General features: G+C 52.4%; 1 protein-coding gene across 2 annotated transcripts in view; it reads left to right on the top strand.

The window, feature by feature from the left end:
* Positions 1–17684, top strand: part of ALX4 (ALX homeobox 4) — a 39877-nt gene that overhangs the window by 14949 nt on the left and 7244 nt on the right. For both annotated transcript variants that reach the window (XM_074852515.1, XM_074852516.1), the window contains exon 2: positions 13683–13993. In XM_074852515.1, coding sequence (XP_074708616.1) covers positions 13683–13993 — 311 coding nt within the window. The remainder of the gene's footprint in view (positions 1–13682; positions 13994–17684) is intronic.

The following is a 17684-nucleotide window of genomic DNA, read 5'->3' on the forward strand; positions in this document are numbered from 1 at the left end:
TTCTCTGTTAGGAAGTGTGTTACCAGAGTCACTGTTGTTTGTGTCTACTGTCTGATGCTTCCTACCAAAATTCTGCCTCCAGTTGCTTCTAACTTAATCAAAACTTAATGATTTGGCCTAAAAGCTCCCACAGCAGTTGTTTGCCTCTGACTGTTTTTATAATACTAATTTTTTTAAAGTTCATCTGAATCAATTAAGCTGTTTCCAAGAATGTAGCTAAAACTAAGCACGTTTTTGATTTCTTCATGTCAGAAAAAAATCTGATGATGTCTTTTTTCATAAGTTCTGGTGCACTGTGCTGTGGAGGAAGATCGTCAGACTTGCAGTGGAGCTGGGCTTTGGGTAGGAAATGTGCCTTGTGCCTTGCCTCTGAAAAATTATCTAAGACCAGGCCTTAAGGAGCTGTGGCTCTCACTCACTCAGTAACGACAGCTTTGATTTTCACACCTAAACACACTGCAGAGTTCCCATGTTCTGGGCATGTTTCCAGCCAGGTCTGAGCTCACCCTTCCTGCAGTTGCCGTTTATCTCAGTAGATGGTCCAGCCTTGCTTGGACCCGGGCAAAGTAGGGGAGCACATTGTTTGATGTAACTACAGGCACAAGAAAAGCTGTATCAGGGGAAGCAGCAGAAGGCTGGGATAAGAAATCTGGATGTGGAAGAAACTTGGTCTGAAGACTGGGGAGTTTGTTGGATTGAACGGGGGCTTAGGACTGGGTGACCAGGATACAAAGGTATTGCATGATTCAGGGCACCTGCTGAGGCCAACAGTACAGAACCACAGAATCATCTAGGTTGGAGAAGACCTTGAAGGTCATCTAGTCCAACCATTAACGTCACACTGACCATTCTCACTGACCTTTGTCTCCAAACTGCAAAAAGATTAGACAATGATAAGTACTCTTTAAAACTCAGGCTTAGAAATCTCAGAGTGGTTGTTGTGCGCTTGGTGGCTCTGTCTCAGTTTGCCATCCACACAACATCTCCCCGGGCTTTGTGGCTCAGGCATCTCTGTGCGACCTTCTCAATATCGAATGCTGTGGGAAGCCCAGAGGACGCTGCTGAACAGGGTGGGGATGCTGTGCAGTAAGGATTGCCTTCACACGCTGGATGATGAGAAGAAAATGGAGAACTGTTCAGGAGTACGGACCCACAAAGCAAGAAGTATGTTAGAAAAGAAATAAGAGAAAAGGCACAAAAGCCCTGCACACAGTGCTCTCACTGCTCATTCCCCTGTGCCCAGCAGATATGTTTGGTCCTGGTGCTGGGTGTAGTCGTGGTGCTGAGCAGCCAGTGCCACCCCCAGCTAGCAGAGGCCGTCCATCAGTGCCAGTGGAGCCACACCACGCTGGGTGCCATCTGCAGTCACAACAGCACGGGGGGCAAATGTCTTCTCCCGTTCAGTCTGTCCCTGGAAAAATTTGATCCCGGACTAGCTTTATAAAGGAACCCAGTGCTGCAGGTGATGATGAGAGATCCACATCCTGGCCTGGTGCGGTCACCACCAAGTGCAGTGGCCAGACCCCAGGAACTTCAGCGGTCAGGGTCAAGTGCCCGGAGAGCATGTGCAGGACGGGCGGACGCTGTGGGAGTGTGGCTCACCGGGCGTGGGCTGTCTGGGGGAGAAGTGAACCACAGAGGTGGAAAAGAAAGTAAAGGTCAAATTCTCTTGGTTCATGCAAACCTACTTCTGTTGGCTTTTCGTTGTTTTTTTTTTTCCCCTGGTGACAATTAAATGTGTTGCAAGGTGAAGTAGTCCTCGAGTGAAACGAAATCCCCCTTCCATTCTCCGACCTCGGAGTGCAGAGTGCTCTGAACTACTTGACAAGCAGTTTACCCCTTGAGCGAGTCACGACTCTGCTTTCGCAAGTAAGATCTCACTTTCGTGGATGTTTTCCTCGCTCAGTACTACCTAATGGGTTTTTCTTAATAACTGTCATTTGCCCTGCATCTTTCTATTCTCAACTCAAAAGGAAAAACGTGAGTTGCTGGCTGCAAATACTATTCATTATTCATTTACTAGAGGAATCTTACACACACTAATCCCATTTCCTCTTAGTGCCTCATTATCAATAAACCTTTGCCTCACTGCTTCTGTAAATCATTTTCATCCCTTTCCTTTGCGATCCGTGTGCCTGGGCTCTTGCGTGTCTCATGAGAGTAATTGGCCAAGTCATGTAGTATCATTTTCACTCCTTGATAATCTGGCAAAACTTCATTAAGAGGAGATTATTGTATTACACATATATATTTTTTTGGATGAAGAAAGCATTGCACTTAAACCATGAAGCAAGCAGGGTTTCCCAGTGTCTTCCTGAGCACAGTTGCTTGCATCAGCGATTGGTATCATTCAAAAGACTTAGATTACCCTGGCCCCCACGGGGAACCCCCTTCTCTCTGCTGTGACACAAAGGACGTGGAGCTAACCTTCCAGAGACAGAAATGCAGTAAGCTGGGGGTTAAATTTTGGCACCGAGGAGAAATGGGGGGATTTTCAAACATCCTTTCCCTACCCCTCATGGCCCCAACAGAAAGCAATGCCAGGCGTGAGAGTGTAGCACCCACGATTGATGGTGGGCTCCCATCAGAGGCTGGAGCGGTGCTGGCGGTTCCCCACCGTGGTGGCTGCTCTTCACGGCAAATACCAGTGGTGGACGTAGACCCAGAGCCAGACTGGGGCAGGGGAGGACCGGCTGCCACAGAGGCTGGAGGGATCCTACAGAGGCCAAAAGTTTATTAAACTTCAGTTTAACTGGAGCTGAAATATGTGCCTCTAATGCAGGGCAGCAGAGGTTAATGGAGTCCTTTTTACAGACGTTTTATGACACTCTTTTGGGACACATATAAGAAGACTGGGGCGTTCTGAGTAATTTAAATAAATATTTGTTTAGACTGTGTAAGGGGCAATTGGAGTTTCCAGGCAAGTCAGATTTTTCTTTCTTTGCCCTTTCTCCTCAGCTATAGCATAGACAAGCAGTGGTTCACAGCCAGGCCACGCAGCACAGCTATGCCCCCCCAATACCTGGAAACAGCTCTCATGGTCAATGAGACCTTGAGGCTGCCATGCACCCCCTGTACAGCATGGGGGGCTCATGGGGACCAAGGACAACAGCCCCTGGCTAGCAGGGGTGTCTGCTGCCCTCAGACCCTGTCGGGAGTTCAGGGTCCCCCTTCTCCCCAGGCACCAGAATCTCCTCAGCAGGAAGACCCCGTGGGGCTGCAGCACCATCCCCATCTTGTGACCCCACGGCAGGGAGATTTTTTTGCAGCGGGTGACCTGAGCAATGGAGTGAGGAGGGGTGCAGAGGTTGGGGGAAACAACCTGCTGCCCTCAGGTTTGCTGTTAGTTGTTTTGTCTTCCTTCTTGGTTGGCAAGTTCCCAGTTTGATTGTGTTGCTTCTTGCTTCAGTTTATGATTTTCCTGCCCTCTTTCTCTCTGCCAGTAAAAGCTGATGCCAGTCTGTCGCCCAGCCCCAGTGACTGTGAAATGCTGGGACTGGTAGCCAGAAACCTAATTTCTTTCTGGAATACTTCTAAAAGCCTAGTGCTCGTAGGAACATTAGCAATTCCCAGACCTGGCTGGCCTTGAGTTTTGCAATGTGCAGTCAGAATGGAAATAAGTTTTAGCTGTGCTTCCAACAATGGGCAGGTTTGGGGAAGGCTGAATGTTTTTCTTCCCTCGTCTCAACCTTTCTTTACTAATCAGCTGTATAAAACTGAAGAATGGCAGAACTATTTTGTTAAAGAACCTGGCCCAAACTTTGGCCCAATGTTTAAACTCAACCCTTTCCGTGGTTCAGTGAGGTTCAGCCAACTTAGGGTGTTTTCTGTTTTTACTCCAGCTTTCCCGTCACTCCTGCTTTCCAATTTCCACACAAAAATGCTAGCACCCCAATCCCCCTGAGGTGCACTGCGCTTGGGTAGCGATGGGGCTGCCGCAGCACCTCATCAGACTCAGGGTCCCCAGCTCTTCTCCACGGGGGCACCGGGGGGCCCAGATTGGGAAGCAGGAGGAGCAGCACAGGAGCGTTGCTGGGAGAATTTGCTGGGGCTTGTCTGACTGCCTGTCTGAAGTACATAACGCTTTACTTTAAACCTAAGGGTAGTCCAGGACACACATATGCTGCAGTGCTTTGCTGGATTAGAGCCGCAGGCTGGCTGCTTCAGCTGGGCAGAGCCCGCTCAGACGCCTCTCCGGCCGGTGCCTGCAAGCCTTTTGAAGTTCGTCTGTCACTAATTTGAACCAGGACTCCATAATGCAGAGGCAGCTGAGCTCTTGCTCAACTCGTGACAAAATGGCTCTAACCTCCCTCCTCCTGCCCCTCTGCTCTGCCGGTTATTTCAGGTTGCAGTTCCAGCCCTGTTACCAGCAGCACAAAACAGGCAACTGGAAGTCACCTCTGGGAGGCAGCTGAACTTCAGCAATGCATTGCTGCCTCTGCTGCGAAGAGGTTGCTTTGGCAAAGCAGACAGAAGAATGCAGAGAGAGACAGACTGACGGACCGACCAACCGACCGACGGCATGAGCACTGTCCGGGCAGGCACAGACACATAGGATGGGCTGAATCACTCTCCAAGCTGGCAGCAGGGAATTAAACGGTGCCATAGCCAGACATCAGAGCAAGGCTCAACTCATTTCAGGCGGTTTTGCCTCCCCGGCCTTCCCCACCAGCTGGAAGGAACGTCCCCCTGCTCTCCTCTAACTAGATGGCTCATTGATACCCACTGTCACACGTGACGGCCGGTGGTTCCTCGCTTGGCAGGTGGTTACATGGAAGGCAACACACACTGAGACCATGGAAGGTTGCACCGGAGCCTCGTGCCTCCCTCTCACCCTGACAGAGCGGGTGCCCTGCTCAGCCACCACCCAGCTTTGGATGGAAATTGTAGGGGGAACGTCCGGAGCGTGTTGTGGGGGAGAGGGAGGTGCTGACTGGTTGTGGGTGAAAGCTCTGGAGGAGATAACAACTTGCAGTGAAAACCCCCCTTTTGTCTTGCAGTGCTTAAGCAAGGTATCTTGGCCAAAGGGCAAGGGTGAGGTTAAGATGAATACATAAATCTGCATCCGATGGGGAGGCTTATGCTTTTCCTTTCAGAGTGAGAGCTTAGCCCTAAGCCCTGCATCACCCTCATCTGTCACTCACATCTGAACAACCTTTAGTGTTTCCACAGGCACTGAACGGCACTGCTTGTCATCAGCCCCAGAGCTCCCCAGTGCTCACCCTTCCCTGCTGCAGGTACAGCCTGACTGCACAACGCCTCGGAGCAGGGAGCGAGGTTGAATCCCTTAACCTTAAACACTGTCGCCATGTAACTTGGCTGGAGATAACCTCCAAACAGGGGAGGAGCGACATTGCAACCTTGATGTATCTAGATTTTTCTAAAGGAAACACAACCCTGAGAGAACTGGAAGATCCTAAAGTAAGGCAGGCAGGCGGATGGGGCAGGTGCTTCCCCAGATGCTGATGGCCAGGTAGTAACACTCCGCTCAGACGGGAGCAGGACAGAGCCCCCACCTTGGGGCAGTGCATCGAGGTCTGCAAAACCCTGTGTTGCCTGTCTGCGGAGAAGGAAAGACTTCAGCAAACAGCACAGGGACCTGCCTGTTCTGCCTTTCATTTACCCAAGGGTCTGTGGGCCCTTTTGGCCTTAACTCCCAATAAACAGCTACTGGCCTGTCCGTAGGTATGAGTCTATGACTGAGACGATCCCATTCAACACTTTGTCCTATAGTAGTGATACTGTTTTTTCTTTATGAGCTCCCATGTTTTGTCTTACCCAGCATTGAGCCCTGTCTTCAGAGCAGTTAGGTGCTCCCATCTGGTTCTGAGGAACACGAGAAAAGCCAAGACCCTCAGGCGACCACAGCCATGGCAAGGCAATGCAGGATTGCTTTGGAAGGAGGAGACTACTTATCCAGAAGGTATCAAATTCAGAGCCAAAAGAAAACTGAAAGCCCTTTCAAGCCCCCTTCCAATCCTTGTCTGCCTCATCCATCTTCCTTGGCAGGCAAGCACTGGCAATATATCAGAGGTACTAGGTGACTTCTGCTTCACATGCACTGTTTTAGGCAGAGACACGAGTAGGACATAGCAGGAATCCACGATTATTTCCCAGCTTTGTGACATGCCCACAATGGGAAATAAAAAGACATTTTAAAATGCAGTAGCTGACCTATCTTGACTGTCATAGTTTCAAGCAGGACTTTGCATGTAGCCTGGCATACTGAAAACCCTCAGACCTGTGCCTGGGGCTGCCTGTGTGGGATCTACTGAGGGTCTGGCTGCCACTGAGCTGCACAGAGGTGAGTGTCAGCTCCCTACTGTCACTTAAAAACCCATCTTGCGGCTGGTCCCGGCATGGCAGAGCACATCCCCAAGGCAGCGTGTCATCCCCTGCAGCCACTGGAGACTTTCAGGTGTCAGAGAGGAGAGAGCCAGGTCACAAAGAAATTCATGGGTTCATCAGAGAGAACCAAGATGCCCAGCTCCAGAATATTTGGCATAAACAATAATCTCCTTTCACATTCAGTAGTGAGCAAGCCCTGGTACGCAACTGAGCCATTTCATTTCCTCCCCATGGAGGCAATGGCAGTACATTTTCTTGCTCTTTCTCTTTTCCTGTATCGCATTCTGGGAGCAGAAAGTCAGCTGCAATTACAGCAGGTTGCTAGAAGCATTTTTGTGCCTTCAAAATTTGCTAGTCAGCTCTTTCCTGCTGTTCAAATGAACATGCCACATGAAGAAGGACTTGGGACATAAACTGTGCCTTTTTACTCTAGCCACAGCTTCTACATGGAGTTTTCAGAATTGATTTGTTTATATAAAAGCCAGTCTTGTTAGTGTCCTTTAAATAACATGAAAGAGAAGCAAGCAGCGCGTGTTGCATTTGTACACATGATGCCGGTCTCTCCCCAAGTAGCCACAGGGTGTGTGAATTCAGCTAATCAGACAATAAAGCAATACGTGCCCTCGAAAGCAGATGTTTGTACTGGAAAAAAAAAGAACAAGTTCAGAAAAAAAGCAAGTGGAACAGCAACTTCCACAAACAAATAACACACGCATGCACACATTCCCCAGGCTTGCTGTGATGTAAACTTCTCAGCAGCACTAGAGTTAATATTTATCAAGCTGTCTGTTCCCAAACGTAACCAGCCAGGCACAAGAGGGTTTAAGTGCAGTCAGGACTGAGGCGGTTTTGACTACCAGGGAAGCATCTCCGAGGCACACAGAGTGGGGACAGTCAGTGACTTAAGTGATACGCTGGCTGCACTGCCATCAAAAGCCTATGGCCCCACCGGTGCTGTGTGGCAACTTTGGCATGGTCCCCAGACTGCCGTTCTGGAACAGAAGGAATTTTTGAGACCTTTCTGCTCTAGGCCTTAGGGTTGTTCCTGCTGTATGCTCTGCTCAGAAAAATAAATCTCTTCTTGAAGAGAGGAACCCTTGGTGTGGTCAGGAGGAGCGCAGCTCCCCCTTTCATCCTTATACAAGTAGGCTTTTCTGTAGGAATTTGCTCTGTCTGTAATTAGCTCCCCAAGGTGGCCAGGTATTGCACAGCTGTTTTTAGCTGTGGGTTTCATTATATCCCCCCTTTGCTGTAGAGCCTCAGGAGGCTGCAGGCAGCAGGGCAGCAGCGCCAGCAGCGTTGGTCGGGCTCAGCAGAGGTGGGTGGTGTCCATGCGGATGAGCACATTCATGCAATGGTCTCCTCAGCACAACGGGAGGTTGGTGCATGCCATGCTGTGAGCAGAGGAGCTGCCTGGAGCATGTCCCAGCCTTCCTTCAGGTTCTACAGGATCAACCAAATGAGCTCCCTGGCTGGGATAGATGGACAGATGTGCTATCGTACAGGAACCTGCTCTGCTTTATGCAAACTTAAAAGGGAACTGCTGGTGGGTTGGACACAAGGTGATGTGTTCGTCCTTATCCAGAGTTGAAATGGAGACGCTCCAACCAGTTTGTGCTTAGCAGCCAGGTTAACTGCACCTTCCAGAACGATGCCAATGGCTTGTGTCTTATGTAGACCTCTACCACCTGCATTTAAGAGATGAATGCTGCCCAGTTTTACACTTCAGTTGGGCCCAGGAGTGAAGGTATATTAAATATCTGATCATTGCTAATAAAATCAATGATGCCACATTCAGCTAAAAAATTCTGGGTCTTCTCTCCATTTTAAACTCTTCTCTACATCAGCAGGCTGCAAGAGCCCTGACTCCCTGAACAGAAATAAACCTAGAGATTTTGGCCTTTATATGTCTAAAATCCAGCCTCTCCATTTTATCCTATATAATGCAAAATGTGAATATTTTTGAAATGGTAGCCTTGTGCTGACTTCTAGACTGCAATGACAGACAGAAGGCAGAAGGCTGCAACAGACAACTTGGGAACAAGTTATAATGGCTTCAGCATGTGTTAAGGCAAGATCACAAGGACTGGATAAGGTTACTACGGCCAGCCAAGTCCTGGAGGTGTGTTGGCTGGGCTGTGGTGCAAATCTTCCTTGGTAAGAAGTGTAGAATACACTGCCCAAACCCTATCTAGGCAAATTTTTTAGCACTGATATTTAAGCAGGAGTTGAGAGAATGACATTAAGAGCCAGAACTGGATTTAAAAAGTCTTCTTAAACATCTGCACTAGAGGTTTGTGGGTTGGGGTTTTTTTTGAAAAAGCATTGTTGCTATGAAAAGTAAGAGCCAGACCACAGCCGTGCAGGCAGGGAAAGGCAGCATGAAATGGCCTCATAGGAGGCCATAGGGATCTGGGGATGGGCAGGGGAGAAAACCCCCATGCCTGCACCTGGGCAGGAAGGCAGAAGGCCCCTATTTAGCATGAGAGCAGAGAGGCAGCCTGGTGCAGCCGCATGCTGCCCATGCCATGTGCTTTGGCCGTGGGTCAGCCACAGGCGGACAGGTTCTGTGAGCCATCATGTGCTGGTAGGTGTCCAGGTGGCCCAGGTTATGCTCAGAGCCACCCAGGGCTGGGATAGCGTGGTGCTCCTCACTGAGACCATAATAGCTTGGATGAGATCCAGAGAAGGGCAACGGAGCTGGTGCAGGGTCTGGAGCACATGTCGTATGAGGAGTGGCTGAGGGAACTGGGGGGGGTTTAGTCTGGAGAAGAGGAGGCTGAGGGGAGACCTCATCGCCCTCTACAACTCCCTGAAAGGAGGGTGCAGAGAGGGGGGATGAGTCTCTTGAACCAAGTAATAAGTGATAGGACAAGAGGGAATGGCCTCAAGCTGCGCCAGGGCAGGGTCAGACTGGCTCTTAGGAAGGATTTCTTTGCAGAAGGGGTTGTTGGGCGTTGGAATGGGCTGCCCAAGGCAGGGGGGGAGTCCCCATCCCTGGAGGGGTTGAAGAGTCGGTTGAAGAGCGCTGAGGGATCTGGTGGCGTTGAGAACGGTCAGTGTGACGTTCATGGTTGGACTGGAGGAGCTTCAAGGTCTTTTCCAGCCTAGGTGATTCTGTGGTTCTGAGATGTTGCCACAGCAGTACATGAAAAATGCCCAGATCCTGAAGGGTTCTTTGCCTGGAGCCTGGGGGAAACAGTCCTGTGCTAGTTGTGTCCTTGGGTTTTGCTGGCCATGTAGCTGTCTTGGAACCTTGTAGTCTGTGGGTCTGCAATCACAGGATCTATGTGAAGGAGTCTGTCAATAAGGAGCTGTGACTTGTCATGCATGTGCTGTGCAAAGGAGACATCATTTCAAATTGGGCCTTAAGTCGTGTATTTGACATTTCCCATTCTCCGTTGCCATGTAGATGCACCAAGCTGACTTTGCTCTAAATTAAATTTCATGGATACGATCGTACATGGCAAAGATTTTACTTTATCACCCTCCCAAAATAACACACTTCAGGAACAAAACGGATAGGAGTTGTGAAGCCAAACATTGTGATGGCATGGTGAAAACGGCCGTTCCCTCCAGGAAGGTGTCAGCAGAGCAGTGAGATGCCTGCCCGTGCCGGGGGATCACCGCATGGCCACGCGTGCAGCACGGTCTGTCTCTGCACCCCCTTCCTCCTCCATGTGGTTCCCAGGACAGATGTGGTGAGATTGGAAAGGTGTAACCCCTCCAGGTGAACTGGGGATGCAGGCAGCCATCCTGCCTGAAAGGGAGGGAGCACTGTGATGCTTGGGGCCTGTGTGTCCAGCTGTCCTGGGCTGTCCCTGCCCATTGGCAATGGACACAGGATGACTCAGGGAAGGTCTTGGAAGTGCCGATGGTCTAGCAGGCAGCCAAGGCTCTGGGAGAGCAGGGTCTAAGCATGGGAAGCCAGAAAATATTCTCATTCTACTGCTATGAGGGCAAGGACGGAGTTGTAAGCAGTGAAGGAGGCACCAAGTGGTCCTGTTGGGCTCGTAAGGGTGCAGTGATGCTCACATTACCTCCTTGTCATGGAGATCTTCACAATATGTAATTCAAGGTCTCTCTAAGTTTGATTAGAAACAGACACCCCAAACTTTGCGCTGAAACTTTGAGGCCATCTCCAGTTACAGGAAGTCTGGGCATATCCATATGCAGATGTATGCAATTTGTTTCACTTCAGCAGTTACCATGACTGTTTGGAGGTCAGGGACCCTGTTTCTAGGGAATGAGCATTACTTTTTGGGATGCTCAGCCGAGGGCAGATGCACACCATCCTCTCCCTGCGCCGCCATCCGTGCTCCCTGCTCCCGGCCCTCCCTCCCGCTGTTGCTGCTCCTCTCATGGGGACAGCTCATTCCTGCCCGTGCCCGCAGGGGTGGGAGGGAAAGGATCACAGAATCATAGAATCATAGAATCATGAGCCCGTGTCTGCTGCAGCGCAGGAGCATGCGAGCAGCATGGCTGTGCCAGCACCGAGGGCTCTGGGCTGGCGGCAGGTCGCTTGCTCCTCGGGGCTGATGGCTTGTGGTAGAGACAACTATCGCTGCTGAAAGCCCAGCTCCCAGCTGCAGTTTGAGCCATGAAGCCAAGGAAATTAGATGAGAGCCAGAGCTTTTGTGTGTGTGTGTTTGTGCAGACCCTTCCCCAGCTAGCTGAGCCGCTCGAGCAGATAAGAAACGGCAGAGGAGTTTCCCAAGGAAAGGCCTCAGGTCTTGTGTTTGCTGCTGCTGGAGTTGCAGGGGACCTGGGAGTTAGGGAGGCAGCCAGCACAAAGGCACGGGGGGAAATCTACTGAGCTTCCTGACATCATAAATAATAAAAAAAGGAAGAAAGGAGGAAAAGATTTCCTGACATACTTTTATTTATTTATTACTCCAACTCTACTGACTCTCATAGGCGGTAGTCCATTGCTGCAGACTTTCGGGACTGTTTTATTATCATCAGTTTTGAAAATAATAAATATCATGGCTGTAGCTTATGACGTACCCAGGCTGTGAGGCAGGGCACTGTCCCAGCCCATTTTGGATGGGTCTGTCCACCTGCATCCCCTGGAAGCAGCGGAGGGTGCAGCTGTGAAGAGGAGGCAGGGTGGCAGCCACTGGCCCGGACAGTGGTCCTGGGACCCAGGGAGCATAAACCTTGGCAAAATGTTCCTAAGGATCAAAGCAAAGTGAGTTGAGATAGACACCATCAGACTTTGCTGAGCTTTACAGGGAGCTCCTCAAAAGCCTGAGGGCACAGTATTAGAGACAGCAATAAATGTGAAAACACAGTAGGGTGGTAGTGGCAGATATAGCTCCTGCACCTCTGGTGCCTTCATCCATTTTTTTCTCTGGGTTTCATCCAGGCAATTTTTTTCTCAAATCCCTTTCATAGCTCATCCTCCCAAGCTTAAACCTGGGCCTTCCTTGCCCTCATGCCCAAGAGTGATGTGTACATTTTCTCTCCTCTTTTCATCCCAATACAGCCTTTCAGCTGCAAAAATGAGAAACGGGCGAGGATATGTGCACCTCCTCACAAGCCCACTCATGGGCTTTTGGCTGCGAAGCCATGACAGAGCTGTTCACAGAAGGGCTAAGCTGTAAATATACAGGGAATTAGGTGGAAGGGTGTTGTAACAAGGGACGAGTGCTGGAAAAAATGGGGATTTCCAAAGGCATGGGCTAAGATGCCTGAGCTGGCATTAATAACCCTGGATATGACACTGCTAGGGAAAAGCTCCCTGTGGGGACATCACTCGATGGTGGAGCTATTTCCCAGAAAGACTGATCCTGGACTGAGAACATTTAAAAATAGGCTAATGCGAAATTTAAAAAAAAAAAAAAAGATTAGCCAGTTGGTATGATCTTGGCTTGGTAAGGAGAGCATGGACAGGAAGTACCACTGCACCCTTCCCTTCCCGGACCTTTAGGAGCCTAGCAGAGTGCCTCAAGGTTAAACCCTGCAGTAGGGCTACCGTGGTTTTTTGTCCAAAGAGCCCAGCCAGAAACGTGGGCAGGTGTGACACTGCGCTGGGCAGCATATGCCGGGCGGCCCAGTCACTCATGCCAGTCCCTGTTCTTCTGGTCTGGGGACAGCCTGCTGCACAAAGCAGTGGCAGCAGGCAAGCGAGAGCCATGGCCACTTGCCACGGGTCCCCACCAGGGTCCTGCTGGCATAGCAGCACACTTGTGAATGAAAGGGACACCACTGTCACTGGAGGCAGGAGGTGGGCAGGAGAGGGTGCCCCATCACAGCACTTTGCCTGTCCCTAAGGATACATATGCCCCGTTACAGAAGCTCAAAGGTGGTTTTACTCACAGCTGCTAAGCCTTAGAGAGGAACCAGCTCACTGCAGTGGTTGAAATGTCCGCCTCCTGCATCACCATACTGCTCTCGTACATCATGGCCCACTAGTTATTAATTGCTCAGGGCAGTGAGGCAGCAACAGCCTCCCAGGCTGCTGCCAGACTCCTCTCATTTTTCCCTGCCCTGCACACAAGTTGGGGTGTTTCTGTAGGTGTCTCACACCGACCTTTTCTGTGGCACTAAGTGCCGTTCATCTCCTCTTTGCCAAAAGCAGTGCAAGTCACAGAAGGCTGTGGGGGTGACCGTGGGGGGTCAGTCAGGAACACCTCTGCTGACACACCACCATCACCTGGGGATGTCCAAGCAGAAAACAGATCCCACTGAGCACCATGCGTGGCTGCATGGTTTTCAACCGTGTGTTTTGTGCCCCTGGTTTCCTACCGTGTGTTATTCAGTAGAGGAGCACAGACGGGCTGGTGACTGGGAACCATCATCCGAGGCCTGGGTTTGGATGCCTCTGTCCTCTCTTGGGGCCAGGACCAAGGAATGCAGTGCTCTGTGGGGTTCAGTCCCACTGTGGGCGGTGGGATGGCGAAGGAGGGTCTTGCCGGTGAGCGTGTTGGGCTCATCCTGGAGCGGGACTGGGATGAGCTGGCAGAGCTTGCCCCAACCTCTCATTCCCTGGGTGTGCTGGCATCCGTGGGCTGTGCCGTAACAGCCACCTCCTCCCTTGAATACAGCCCAGCTAGGTGCCTGTGCCACCCCTGAGCTGAGCTCCAGCACCCACCGAGGCTGAGGCCAGCAGCTTTCCTGCACCCGGGGCAACCCTCTGCCTTGCCTCCTTCCTCTTCCTCTGCCCAGGGTGCTGTAGTCTCTCTGCCTGCATTTGGGGACCAGCTGCCATGGCTAGCTTGAATTGGGTGAAGTAATCAACTAGTCAAAAGGTTTACATCTGTTTTCTTCTCTCTCTCTCTCCCCCACTCCCCACCCTGCTCAAACCTGCCCTTCTGTCCCCACCCAAATAGGTAAGGAGAGCAGTTTGGGAGAGGCCGACTTGCAGCCGAGCTCCGACCCTTCGGGAATGGACAGCAGCTACCTCAGCGTGAAGGAGGCCGGGGTGAAAGTGCCCCAGGACAGGGCCAGCACGGACCTTCCCAGCCCCATGGACAAGGCTGACTCGGAGAGCAACAAGGGCAAAAAGCGGAGGAACCGCACCACCTTCACCAGTTACCAGCTGGAGGAGCTGGAGAAGGTCTTCCAGAAGACCCACTACCCAGATGTCTATGCCAGGGAGCAGCTAGCCATGAGGACAGACCTCACCGAAGCTCGTGTACAGGTAACAGAGGATGGGCTGGGGCTGGGCGAGGGGTGGGTGAGCTGCAAACAAGCCCCTGCTCTCTGGGGAATGAAACCACGAGCCCTGCAAATTTGTTGTCCCTTGCTGTGCCACAGGCTGGCACACCTCTGCAGCAGGGATGGATGGGGAGGGACGTCCGTGTCTGACACTAGTGTCAGCTCCTTTATTTGGGCTGGTGTCCTGAGCTCCAGTGTTCACAGAGACGCCTCCTGTCCTTGAACTAATGGGGTGGCAGGCTGGTAAGCTTCACCGTCACCCTAAACAAAGCTATTACAAAAAATACTTTCTTCAGGAGAGTCAGCAGGGGACACAGGTTCATTAGTCTGAGTGGGAGCAAGCTTTCCCACAGTATGGGCTCTATCTGGCAAGATGGGGCTGCAGAGGTGACCAGGATGTTCAGTACCAGTGAGTGTGAGGTGAGACAGGAGAGGCAGCCCTTGTCGCCTGCTCAGCTGAGTGGGCGCTGAGACTGCACAGAGCCTGGTGATCTGGAGCAAAAAGGTGCTCCCACCACCTCGTGAGGAGCAGGGGAGTCAAACAGCCGCGCTGCAGTCACACCCGCATGAACTGGCTCCCCGAGCTAACCTGGGGGTCCAGCAGAGCCAAACTCTGCATTGAAGGAGTGAACGATTCTATGAGTGCCGCTCTCTCCTCCGAGTCAAGGTTAAACCGAGGGCCTAGCAGAGCTCAGAAGCACGTGCAAAAAGGAGCACCATCACTTGGAGAGGACATCTGCAGCTCACGCTTTGATGGCCATCAAAGGTCCCGCTGAAGTTTAGGCTCTCATTCTCCAGTCCAGCTAATCCCATGACTTCCATCTGCAGGCATTTATCAGCTCACCACCTGCAGAACCTGCATTACTATCAAGAATATCTGGGCTGTGGAGACATCTGATTGTACCTCTTCTACCAGAAAGATTCCCAGGTGCCAGGCAGCCTGGCTTGCCCTCTGCTCTAACCTTTACAAGTAGTTGTTGCAAACAGTCGAAGCACTCAGGCCAGCATCCTTGCCTAAGTCCATTTTAGTCTGCACATTTACTTCCAGTTTCAACTGGCTGCAGGGTTTTCTTTTCTGCTTGCCTAAGTTGGTTTGCAGGACCGGTGTGCTCTTCTCCCCCACAGCTGTTTCTCTTCAGGCCGGACACAGCTGAATTTCAGTAGAAAGCAGTGTGATTCCCGTTGGTCCCGCGTGTAGCGTGCTGAGCACTGCAGGATGGGCAGGGGAAGGCAGTGCTACAAATGTCAGCTCTTTCCTTCTGCCACTGGATGCAGCCCTTGATTTCCCAGGGCCACAGCACAAGTGCTTGATGGGGTCTCCTGGAAAGTTTGTTACCGACTGCACAGCGCATGAAATCCCTTTCACTCGGGAATGAGGTGCTGGAGGGTGTCGAGCTCCTCCTGCTCGCCTCTGAGCCAGGGTGTGCAGCTAGCGCGTCGCAGCTAGCGTGCAGGGCCAGCTAGCAGAGCCAGGGCAGGCGAGGCAGATGCAAGCCACAAGTTGAGTACATATGCCCCACAATCTCAGGTTTGGTTTTTTTCCACCACTTTACCACTGGGTAACACTGCAGCTGAGGGTAGAAGCACCTCCCCAGGCAGCAGGGAGGAAATCTGGCAGAGGGCAGGGGCAGCCTGGGGGTTTCACCCTGCCCTGAGACAAGCAGCCCATCAGCCCCCACCATGAGAAGCCGAGAAGAGCCTTAGTCCTTGAAGAGGAGGCTGAGGGGAGACCTCATGGCCCTCTACAACTCCCTGAAAGGAGGGTGCAGAGAGGGGGGAGGAGTCTCTTTAACCAAGTAACAAGCGCCAGGACAAGAGGGAATGGCCTCAAGCTGCGCCAGGGCAGGGTCAGACTGGCTCTTAGGAAGGATTTCTTTGCAGAAGGGGTTGTTGGGCGTTGGAATGGGCTGCCCAGGGCAGGGGGGGAGTCCCCATCCCTGGAGGGGTTGAAGAGTCAGGTTGACCCAGCGCTGAGGGATCTGGTGGAGTTGGGAACGGTCAGGGGGAGGTTCATGGTTGGACTGGAGGAGCTTCAAGGGCTTTTCCAACCGAGATGATTCTGTGGTTCTGTGATTCTGCATTTCACTCATGCATTTCACTCACTCCCCCAGCCCTGCTGGGAAGGACCCCGTCCCTTGGGCTGTGGGCTGGCACCCAGCCTTGTGATGCAGGGTTGCCGTGCCACCAGTGGAAACACAGACTCGCTGGCACTGGCAAGCGAGAACCAAGCAGGCTCGTACCACAGTGCTCAGCGCCGTGGGTGCTGCTTGGCAGGTCCAGGGGCACCCCAGGGTGCCCAGGGAGCCAGGGCTGCTGGCTAGTGAGCTGCTCAGGCTTGGCACGGTGGTGGCAGCCCCCGGGAGGCGTGGGGACACAGCCTGGGGTGGCACAGGGCTCTTTGCTGATGGCACAGGGCTGTGCTTCCCACGAGGGAGGCTTTCGGGCCAGGGCCTTAGTGAATCACCCTAGCACCTGTGTCCAGCTCTGGGTTGTGTTATAGAGTGTTTAGGCTTGGCTTTGGCCTTCCCACCCCTCTGAGCAGTTCTGCTCTGCTGGGGCCTCCCCTTGCCAGCACCGCAGCAGCAAGAGCCATCAGCTCACAGCTGAAAAGAGGGCACGGGCACGAGGCAGCAGCCCAGGAGACCGATGGCGAAGCAAACGCCTACTGCAAGGCCCAAGGGCCTAACAAGGGCCAAGGCAGAGGGTGGAAATCACAAAAAAGCCACAAGCCCCTTACTTCTTTCCTCCTGCAAGCCAAATAGCCGCTATGTACTCAGAAACCCTCTGCTAAGCTGGCAGGGGCTCTGGCTGCTCAACAGTCCCTCTCCCAAGGAAGGTCTCCCAAGTCCTCTAAGGGACGGCGAGTGTCCTGGGACGATTTCACGGAGGCCATCTCCAGCTGCCTGCAAGGCTGAACGAAGCCAAGCGGAGCGGCAGGAAGGCGAGGCGCCCAGCCGGTTTGAGGTGTGATGCTCCCTCCCACGGCTGAGCCAGCTTTTGGCTGGAGGTCGTCCCCTCCGGCCAGGCTCGGCTCCCTGAGGAGCGCAACCAGCCGCCGCGCTGCAGGCGGGAGCAGATGTGGAGCCCAGACAGGCAAGTGGCAGCTCTGGTTTTTTCCATCCCTTTCCCAAGCTCACGCTTCATTAGTGAAATAGCTGCCGGAGATCTTGGTGCCTGGAGAAGAGCTCATGCCAGCAGTGGGCATGGGGCGGGCCACGCTGTCTGTGGAGCGGTGGCATCCCACAGCCTGGCCCCTCTCCTGCTCCATTTCTCTGCTTGGTTTCCAGCTGTCAGTGCTGATGTCCGACAATGTCACATTCCCCCCGTGCTGCAATGCAACGTTTTCCCCGCCTGCCCCCCACAACCTGGCCTCTTGTTGCCAAATACTATTAAGCTACTGCACGTCCCTGTTTTCCGAAGCGGGATCCACGCGTAAGCCCTGTGCAGAGGCAGAGCCACCCAGCCAGCGAGAGGCTGCGAGGGCTCCGAAACAAACCTGCAAGGGGATGTTTTCATCATGCAGAGTGCATATCCCATTCCTTTCTCCTCCTCTTCCACGTCTGGGCCTGCAGAGCCCCAGGAAGAGCTCCTGCTCCGTACCAGCAACTGCCTGAGCCCACCCAGGGCTGCAGCAGATGTCTGAGGCGGTGGCACTAGAGAAACATGGTAGACAC

This window comes from Strix uralensis, chromosome 29, assembly GCF_047716275.1.
Source record: "Strix uralensis isolate ZFMK-TIS-50842 chromosome 29, bStrUra1, whole genome shotgun sequence".
Classification (NCBI taxonomy): Eukaryota; Metazoa; Chordata; class Aves; order Strigiformes; family Strigidae; genus Strix; species Strix uralensis.